This window comes from Camelina sativa, chromosome 2 (assembly GCF_000633955.1).
Source record: "Camelina sativa cultivar DH55 chromosome 2, Cs, whole genome shotgun sequence".
In the NCBI taxonomy this organism is placed as follows: domain Eukaryota; kingdom Viridiplantae; phylum Streptophyta; class Magnoliopsida; order Brassicales; family Brassicaceae; genus Camelina; species Camelina sativa.
Genome location: NC_025686.1, coordinates 28,749,411 through 28,758,801, shown reverse-complemented (window position 1 = coordinate 28,758,801; position 9,391 = coordinate 28,749,411). Strand labels below are relative to the sequence as shown.

Genomic DNA, 9,391 nt, shown 5'->3' with positions numbered 1-9,391 from the left:
TATAACGTATACATACAAAATAAAACAGGCAATGTTCAAGTAATCGCATGATAGGATATTATAATACTGTTGAAGAAGACAAAATGTATAGAGGACAATGTTTAAATAAACAAAGAAAGAAAACTCCGGAAGATTCGTGCTTATAGACTCCTAGTCACTAGTGTAAAATAATAACTAATAGGAAAGATGGGAAAAGGAGGAGCACACTGCTTTTGAAAGGGAGAAATGAGTGGTCTCGAGCTCCGAAAACAAAGAAAAATAAATAACCTAACCTATAAAATTGACTACTTAACAGTAAAAACTAAAATAACTAAAGACAGAGACAGCTTCTGCATATACTAGTTTGAAAAAAATACAGTATTAGTTAAGCATATATACCCAATAGTTATCCACAGATGATCGGATCGCTTGTTTACTACTTACTCCAAAATTTAGTCGTCTTCGGGATCCACACCACGTCTCTTGTCCACAATTGTCACCCACCTTATTTAATTTTTGTTTTCTGCTTAATTACTTTATTTATCTATAATACCAAAACCGCAAGTTCTAATGGAATGCGATGATATAATTTTTGGTTACATGAAGCTCTTAAAATTTTGTAATTATAAACAACGTACACTTTTTCTTATTAAAAGTGTAAATTAAACTTTTGAACATCTAAACGTTTCCATCATATATATGCCTTGCCTTAATAAACAAAAAAGTACATATATTTCCTTTGGATAAATTATTTTCTAATTTGAATAAAGTGAAACAAAATGTTCCTTCATTTCTTACAATTTTTTTTGTACATGTGCTACGTACTAAAAAATAAGTAATATCTATAAGAAATATAACCGTATAAGTACTGCACATCTTATTTAACATCTGTATATCATACATGCATATGCATACCAGACACAATGATTCTTTTATTCAATTTACTGTCATTAGAGAAAAATAATAAATGGCAAAAGCGTAAATAGAGGGAAATACAACCCAAAGAATAAGGGTCACAGTCGTCCAGCTTATAAAAAGCATCTCAGAGGACTCTCTACCTCACCAAAGTCATATATCCTATTGCATCACTCTCCTTTAAACACAGTTAGAGAGAAACAGCAACACTTGTCTGAAAAAAACCAGAGATAGTGAGAGAGAGAGAAATGGATCATGGTAGGTTAATGGAGGATGATCAAATGGTGCTAGGCTCTCAAGTGTACCCCTACACAACCCGGACACAAACTTCACAGTGCATCATCGTCAACCAGATCGATGGGTCATCATCAGGCGGCGAAGGATCAAAACCCGTGAAGCGGCGGAGGAAGAGGAGGAGCAAAAGTTCATCAGCCACCAACGAAGGAGACGTGGCGGAGATCGGAGGGATGCTGAGGAAGAGGAAGTTGACCGATGAGCAAGTGAACATGCTCGAGTATAGCTTCGGAAACGAGCACAAGCTAGAGTCAGGGAGGAAGGAGAAGATAGCCGGAGAGTTGGGTCTTGACCCGAGACAGGTGGCTGTTTGGTTCCAAAACCGTCGTGCACGGTGGAAGAACAAGAAACTCGAGGAAGAGTACGCCAAACTCAAGAACCACCACGACGCCGTCGTCCTCAGCCAATGTCAGCTCGAGTCTCAGGTACAACTTTTTATTATCTTTTCATAACACAACCGACAAATTAATTAAGTGATATATTTTGGCGAATTTCATGTTAGATTAGTATAGTAAAGGTGAGTAATTTTCAGGTTTTCGATATTTTGAAATACGTATAAGTAGTAATTGATAACTAGTTTAGTTATGCGTTAATTATATTTCACAATATTTATTACACATGTGAAATGTAGTTAAATCAAATATTGTAACCAGTAATTTAATTAGACAATGCGATTGGGACCACTCCACTTAATTTCGTCATCTCATTCTTATCCACCATTCAGGAAAAAACTATTCCATCCGTACAATCTCAGTTGGGCTCATGATAGCCCATTAGCCACTCAGTCAGTGCCACGTTTGAACCCTTTTGCTGCATTTTTTGGGCTGACATGCCAGAAAAAATATCCTCGTTTTTGCTTTAACGTAAATACTATTTGAGGATGATATTTATTTTGTCAGGAAAATTATGTCTTAGATTTGGTTTGAGGTTGTACTAAATTACAGTTTTTGTAAATGGTTAACATTGGTACTAAAACTAGACATATATTGAATTTTGTTTGTAGGTATTAAAACTGACGGAACAATTAAGCGAAGCTCAAAATGAAATTCGAAAACTCTCGGAACGGCTTGAAGAAATGCCAACCAACAGTTCGAGTTCATCGCTTTCTGTCGAAGCCAACAACGATGCACAATTTGATTTCGAGCTTGCCCCGGAGACTAATTACAACAACATCCCATTTTATATGTTAGACAACAATTATTTACAAAGCATGGAGTATTGGGATGGTTTGTACGTATGATTCTATTATTATCAACTAAAAATATATTTGATATTTGTATCGATGCAAAGTTATGTTATATAACTAATGTAGAAATAGATATGTTTGTTTAAACTGTTGTAAATGTGTCTTTCTCAATGTTTTATTTCAATATAGTACTTTTTTTTTCATTATTTTTCTCTAGTTTCATTATATATACGTAAATCTTGATTAATATATATTGTCCTTATATATGCAGAGCCTATATATATATATATATATCCCATATATAAATATGATTTCATTACTTATATAGGTCTTTCATTTATTTTATTAAAAAGTCCTGAATAGATAAACTTCCCTTTTTCTCAACCAGGTAAATAAAGTTCTTGATAAAGAAATGGAGAATATAATAACCAAAAATTAATGAATTATGAACAGAATAAAATCCACCATACTCGTTTTAAATTATCCAAAATTTATTAATCTTTCCTTTATAAGATTTTTATTAGTCAACAATCTTACAGATTAAGAAAAATTAAATGTGTTTGAATTTAGATAACACCGTAGACACGTATATTATAAAGTCTTCTCTTCTTTTCTTTTTCCCTCCCGTTTCTACATAGAGTCCCCTTTTTGAAATATACTACTTTTCAGAAAAGCCCCTATAGTTTTATAGAGTTTACAGAAACACCCCAAACGTTTCGGGATATATAAATACCTCAGCGTCCTCCTCACACTATACAATTACTCTCTCCGCGTCGTCGTCTTCATCGCTCACTTCAGGAATGGGACCTTGCGGGTATCAACGAACGGAGGAACCAACGATGATTCATGAGGATAAGACGCTTCATCCGAATTACCCGTTTCTCATGTCCTCACATGGTTTTAAGTCGTTTGAATCGGACGACGACGACGAATACGACTCAAACCTTGAGTCCAACGATCAATTCGCTTTTGGTATAAGCACAGACTTGCTTGTAGATATCGAAGACGTATCTATTGGGGAAGTAATCGGCGAAGGTTCATCTTCAATCGTCTACAAAGGCTTGTGGGTTTCTCAATTCCCTAAGTTTCTGCTTTCTGGGTTCTTATTGCAAAATTGCGATTTTACTTTTAATTTTTTTCCTTTCTTGATTTTGGTATTTGTTTGGTATTTATCGTTTTAGGGTTTTGATATTTGTTACAATCCTTCAAACAATTCGAGCCGTAAACCTATTTCGAAGAAGACATATAAGTTTCAGGGTTTATTGGTGATTTAAAGTTTCAATTTTGGTTTTAAACCTTGAAATTTGGGAATCTTTCATGGTGATTTGAGTTAACCTGCGGCAGTGCTGTATGAACAAGGGTTTTTTTTTGTCACTCTTAGGTTTCTTTCAGAATTCGATTAAATCTATCTCAAAAGGTTGGAGGTAGTGTTTATGTAGTCTATGCTCTTGTCAAACCTTACAGAGACACCATGAATTTACAACCTCAACCTGTTACATCAGAGCGCTTAGTAAGAGAAGTTTTTGAATTAGCATATTTCTCTATGGGTGACTATAGGTTCAGGAGAATTTTCCCTGTCTCAGTGAAGATATTCCAGCCTAAGAGGACATCTGCTGTAAGCTTTGAGCTGAAGAAGAAGTTTGAAAGAGAGGTTTTACTGCTCTCCAGGGTTAGACATGAGAACATTGTGCAGGTAACATGGGAGAGAGCCTTCGATATTTGATTGTTTTCATATGTTAGCCTTATCTTGAAATGTATTATGTTAGCTGACATCTTTTGATCACAGTTTATTGGGGCCTGCATAGAACCGCAGTTGATGATAATTACTGAACTCATGGAAGGCAATACTCTTCAGAAGTTTATGTTGACTACTCGTCCAAAGCCTCTTGATTTAAAGCTGTCGATTAGCTTTGCCTTGGATATTGCTCGGGGAATGGAGTTCTTGAATGCAAATGGCATCATTCACCGTGATTTGAAGCCAAGTAAATTTGATTCGTTTTTTAGTCTATATGGGATATCATATGACCAAAAGAGGAATTAAAGATTTGTGAACTGAGGAAGATTGGTTTCTGTACAGGTAATTTGCTCTTAACTGGTGATCAGAAACATGTTAAGTTGGCTGATTTCGGACTTGCTAGAGAAGAGACTAAAGGTTTCATGACCTTTGATGCTGGTACCTACAGATGGATGGCTCCGGAGGTGGGTGTTTCCAGTTTCTTTATACATAATTAGGTTTTATATATTTTCTTGGTTTGACATGTTGTTTGTTTGTTTGTTTTTTCAGTTATTCAGCTATGAGCCGCTTCAAACTGGCGAAAAGAAACACTACGATCATAAGGTGGATGTATACAGCTTCGCCATTGTTTTCTGGGAGTTGCTTACTAACAAAACCCCATTCAAAGGAAAAAACAACATATTAGTTGCTTATGCTGCTAGCAAAGTAAGTATAAGCCACAATTTAAAGTCAAAGTTCACTTGAACATGAATTGATCAAGTCTTTTTGATTTCTTCAGAACCAAAGACCAAGTGTAGAGAATCTTCCAGAGGGAGTTGTTTCTATCCTGCAATCATGCTGGGCAGAGGATCCTGACGCTCGTCCTGAGTTTAAAGAGATTACAGTTTCACTAACAAACTTGCTCAGAAGCTTAAGCTCAGACACTGATGCTACTTCACCCAATAGCAACCCCAATGTAGCTACCGATGATTCAACAAGCAGTCTGGTTCAAGAACGTGTTGTCTGTGATTGCCAAGGATTAAAGATGACCAAGACGAAGAAGCTGAAGAAGAAGACGCATAAAGTGATGAGTAAGATCGTTCCTTTTCTCATGAACTTCAAAAACTGCATATGTCCAAGCGATGCAAGTAGAAACTACTGGTAAACAAAAGAAAAAGGTATAGCAATACGAACCTGATAGAGTAAAAGGAAAAGAGACTTTTGTTAGGTTTCATATTTAGTAGTTCTTGGTTTTTCATATTTTGAATCTTCGATAGAATTGTTGAAAAATAAAAAATTAATGTCTGAGATCGAAGAATATGAGGTATATATATAATAGCTGAATTTCTGATAATTTTTTTGTGTATTTTCACCGTAGTAAATACTATTGTGCTAATTCGAATACCGTGAAAATACACATAAATTTATGATCAGGTAGAAATTTAATTAATGCCGCTACAAAATTTTTAAAAAACAAGAAAAAGAAAAACAAAGGTATCGTCCGATTTTGGCGGGATGAGACCGTTTGAACTTTGAAGTGAAGAGATCAGTATTGGTCTCTTAAGGTGAAGTGATGTAAGAAACGACGACGGTGATGTCATCAAGCTTTCCTCCGTAATACCTGTAGCCAGCCTCCTGAGCCGCAGTTGCGAAAGGACTCTGCCGTTTTTTGTCGACAGCTCTTTGACGTGCCAAATCTGCAATCTTCTGAGCCGTGGCTTTCGGGTCTAAGCCGGCCCGCACCGAACTAACTACCACTCCTGTGATCTCTTCATTGTATAGATTATCATACATACCATCCGTTCCAGCCACAATCACATCTCCGGACTCAACATCAATCGTGAATACCTAATTCATATACCCACCAGTTTTAGAGTGTGTTCAATCCATATAACCCAAACCAAAGCGGAAAATATAAATGTGTCCTAAAAATGGTCTTATAAAGCTTAATGAGGATGAGTAGTAAAGCCTTGGAAACAGACCTGACCAGAGCTCGGGACATCGGCACTGTTTCCACTCTCTAACTGGTAAGTGAAGTTGAAGCCATGCTGCTGAACCGGAGACTGAAACACCGTGGTCCCCTCTCTAACCACTGTGAATCCACTATCTCCGAGATTAATCGCGTGTAATCCCTTACAAAACAAGAACAAACACATTTCAACAGAAAGTAGCAAGCAAGAAATATGGTTTCTGTTAATCCACAAGCAAAAAACTATGTGAGCTAACTACTCTCACCTTGTCAGTTAAAGCGATGATACAAGCCGTGGAAGAGCCTTTGGCTCTGGTTTGAGAATGTGCTTTCTCTAACACCATCAACGGGTCTATAGAAGAACCTTTATGTCGTTCTTGAATGGCTGATAGTGAATGAGACATAAGCTCACGCGAAAACAGTCCAGCATTAACACCAACCTCTGCCCAACCACCAACACCATCTGCAACTCCAATAGCTTGTTCGTCATCGCTTATAAAGTGAGCGTCTTCTCCACCAGTAGCTTCCTTTTCAGGATGCGGTAGATAACATGACCCCGACACTAGCCTTAGACTCCTACTCAAAACCAACACTTCTATCTATCAAAACTTTTTCCCTCGGGTAACAAAAAGTTAAACAAAGTGAGAAAGAAACTTACTTAAGAGCTGTAGTAGTTGGTGGTGAGTCTTGAGAACCACCGTTAAGAGAAGAAAGCTCATGAGCTGGTCCTACCGAGAAACAAGAAATAGAGGATGTATGAAGACTCTTTGACAATGCCCCAAAGAGTGCACGGTTCTTTTGGAGCGGATCAATGGCAGAATAGTGACAAACCAATCGGTTCTTCGCTAGTCCTTCTCTCTTCCCAAGTCTCATGCTAGCTACTGGGAAATTAAAAGAGAAGCTAGTAGCACCACTAGAACGTTTCTTAGTGAAATCTAAGCCATTTGAACAAGTTGTAGCCAAATCATCCAAACAGGCGTCCCCAAAGACTGGGAGAGAACCAGAAGCAGCCATGGCTTGACGAAACCGTCGAGAGCTGTCAGAAAACAATCTCCTTCCAAAGCTCTTACTCTTCCCACCAGCTACGATTCTTTGAAACCCAAATTGAGAAACAGGGTTTAATCTTGAGAGAGCAGTCGCTGCTGACATCTAATTCAACAACAACAAAAACGTGAATTTGATTGCGATGAGTATACTAATAAACCTTAAATCAGAAAAAGGAAATGTTTTTACCAGAAAAATTGAACAGAACCACACAAAAATCATAAGGCTATAAACGAACCCTTAAAACAGAATCCAAATTCAAATACTTACAGAGAAAAAGATAAAGACTTTTTACCGGAATATTCACTCTTCAGGGATTTTTTTTCGTCTACTCTTTCGCCGGAATTAGGTTAGAGAAGAGAAGGACGAAGGGAGACAAAACGAATATATATATAGAAATCTCCAGTTTCCGCTACCTACCTGCAGCTGCGAGCATCTCCGTAAAATCCATTAGCCGATGAGGGCAAAATAGGAAATTTCACTTGCGAAGTCTTGTTTTGTTCATGTTCGGTTTTTCGTATGTCGAAGAAAACCTTTGAGCTGGTCTTTTGTGATCATAGGCATAAAAAGATCAGTAGTAAAGGCCCAATAGTAATCCGCTGATGGACTTGAGTAGTCTTTAGCATAACGGGCTTATAAAATCTCTGGCCCCTTAACAAACATTTCACAATCCCACCCTACACTGATTACAAAACCAATTTTTATTTTTAATACACAAATAATAATCCTTTAAAATAGTGAGAACTCTAGTGATTTCTTTGTTAATCAATCTTCTCACTATTGTTTATTTTAAACAAGGGCTTACTTCTTAAGATCCGGAGGCTGACCTGACCGACTCATGGTAGCAGAATCCGAATTGAGAGGTTAAGGTTTTTCGTTCCCGGCTTGAAGAAGAAAGAGTTTGCACTGAAACCCTAAAGTTTTGATTTTTTTAGAAGTAAGTGTTAGCGTCTTTGGGGGTGTATTCAACTTGACATTTTAAGTGATTTGTGTGAAATTTACAAATTCTATGTTATTCAATCATGGATTTTAAAAGTCTATTAAAATTCACCGTTATTAAACTGTAGATTTAAAATCTACTTTAAAATCCATTAAAATCCCTTGTTATTGAACTGATGATTTAAAAATCTACTGTTATTCAAAACAGTTTTGTGAATTAGGATTTTAATAATTTTTAGGATTATGGAGGATTTGTTTAGTTAAAAATATAGAAATCCAAATCTCATGTTTTAGGTGGGATTTGAAAATTTTTTACAGAAAATCATATGAACTTCCCTAAAATCTATCAAAATTTTAAATTTTCTAAATCCCATCAAATTCTCCAAAATCATGGTTTGAATACACCCCCTTCGTGTTTTTTACTACTCCTTTAAGCTCATTAAGTTGTAAAGCCCATTAAATTGTAAAGCCCATTAAGTTGTAAAGCCCATTAGGTTGTGAAGCCCGATTCGTATGTTTATTGTGTGTGTTTTTTTGGTCAGTAATATGATTATGAGTTTCCCATCACAAAGAACCAAAGTATTCTATAGGTGCTGATCGGATTTTTTCTTAATCAAGAAGTAAGCACTTGTTCATATAGGTGCTAATTGGTTAGACACTACCACAAATATAACCTCTAACCGATATAATCATATATTTTTGTTTTTACCACAACATGAAAGCAAAAAAAATTAAGATTGCACTCAAATTTCACCACCATTAATAAAGAGATCTAAATTCTGATGGAGTTTAATAAATAATTAGGACAGTTTGATGTATTGTAGCTCTATTATGGCCAATTGTTCTAGATGTTCCGTCTTTAACTAGCTGATATTCTTGAGCTTTGGCATTGGAAGGGAAGCAGGTTCACCAGTAAGTGCAACTAAAGCGGTAAATGCATCAACTAAAGCAGCTCAGCTCTTAACTAAAGCGGTAAGTTACAAAAAATACTTTTAATTTTTATAATTTTTTAATAATTATATTTTTAATTTTTATAAATTTTTTGTAATTATATTTTTATATTATTGATATTATTTTAAAAAATATATTTTGTTTTTTTGTTGTATTCTCAAATCACTTAACATTTATATATATCAAAATCTCATATTGATATTAATTTGACATATGTCAAAATCTTGTTAATGGCTAACTTTCAAAACCCAACATTATATAATAAGATAAAGTAAAAAATAATATGATGTGGGTGAATTATCTTGCTCTAATGTCTAATCTCCAAAAGAAAATAAGAGACAATGCCTTTTTTTGGGTTGGATTTGTCATGATAATTCCATCACTATATGTAATGGACCTA

General features: G+C 35.7%; 3 protein-coding genes across 4 annotated transcripts; 2 read left to right on the top strand and 1 right to left on the bottom strand.

The window, feature by feature from the left end:
- Window positions 1,033–2,577, top strand: LOC104745480 (homeobox-leucine zipper protein ATHB-53). The gene is made up of 2 exons (XM_010466735.1): window positions 1,033–1,613; window positions 2,192–2,577. The coding sequence occupies exons 1-2, from the start codon at window positions 1,143–1,145 to the stop codon at window positions 2,426–2,428; spliced, it is 708 nt and encodes a 235-aa protein (XP_010465037.1). The 5' UTR covers window positions 1,033–1,142; the 3' UTR covers window positions 2,429–2,577.
- On the top strand, window positions 3,134–5,406 carry LOC104745471 (serine/threonine-protein kinase HT1-like). Its single transcript, XM_010466724.1, has 6 exons — window positions 3,134–3,437; window positions 3,932–4,067; window positions 4,161–4,356; window positions 4,452–4,573; window positions 4,659–4,814; window positions 4,888–5,406. Exons 1-6 carry the CDS (start codon window positions 3,175–3,177, stop codon window positions 5,251–5,253), a joined length of 1,239 nt encoding a protein of 412 aa, XP_010465026.1. The 5' UTR covers window positions 3,134–3,174; the 3' UTR covers window positions 5,254–5,406.
- LOC104745455 (probable protein phosphatase 2C 80) lies at window positions 5,433–7,539 on the bottom strand. Of its 2 annotated transcripts, none has more exons than XM_010466712.2 (5): window positions 7,372–7,539; window positions 6,716–7,206; window positions 6,324–6,633; window positions 6,071–6,220; window positions 5,433–5,936 (listed from the first exon to the last, which is right to left on the bottom strand). In XM_010466712.2, the coding sequence occupies exons 2-5, from the start codon at window positions 7,204–7,206 to the stop codon at window positions 5,649–5,651; spliced, it is 1,239 nt and encodes a 412-aa protein (XP_010465014.1). In that variant the 5' UTR covers window positions 7,372–7,539; the 3' UTR covers window positions 5,433–5,648. The 2 variants fall into 2 exon arrangements, with proteins under 2 accessions (XP_010465014.1, XP_010465009.1); XM_010466707.2 differs by having other exon boundaries at window positions 7,397–7,538.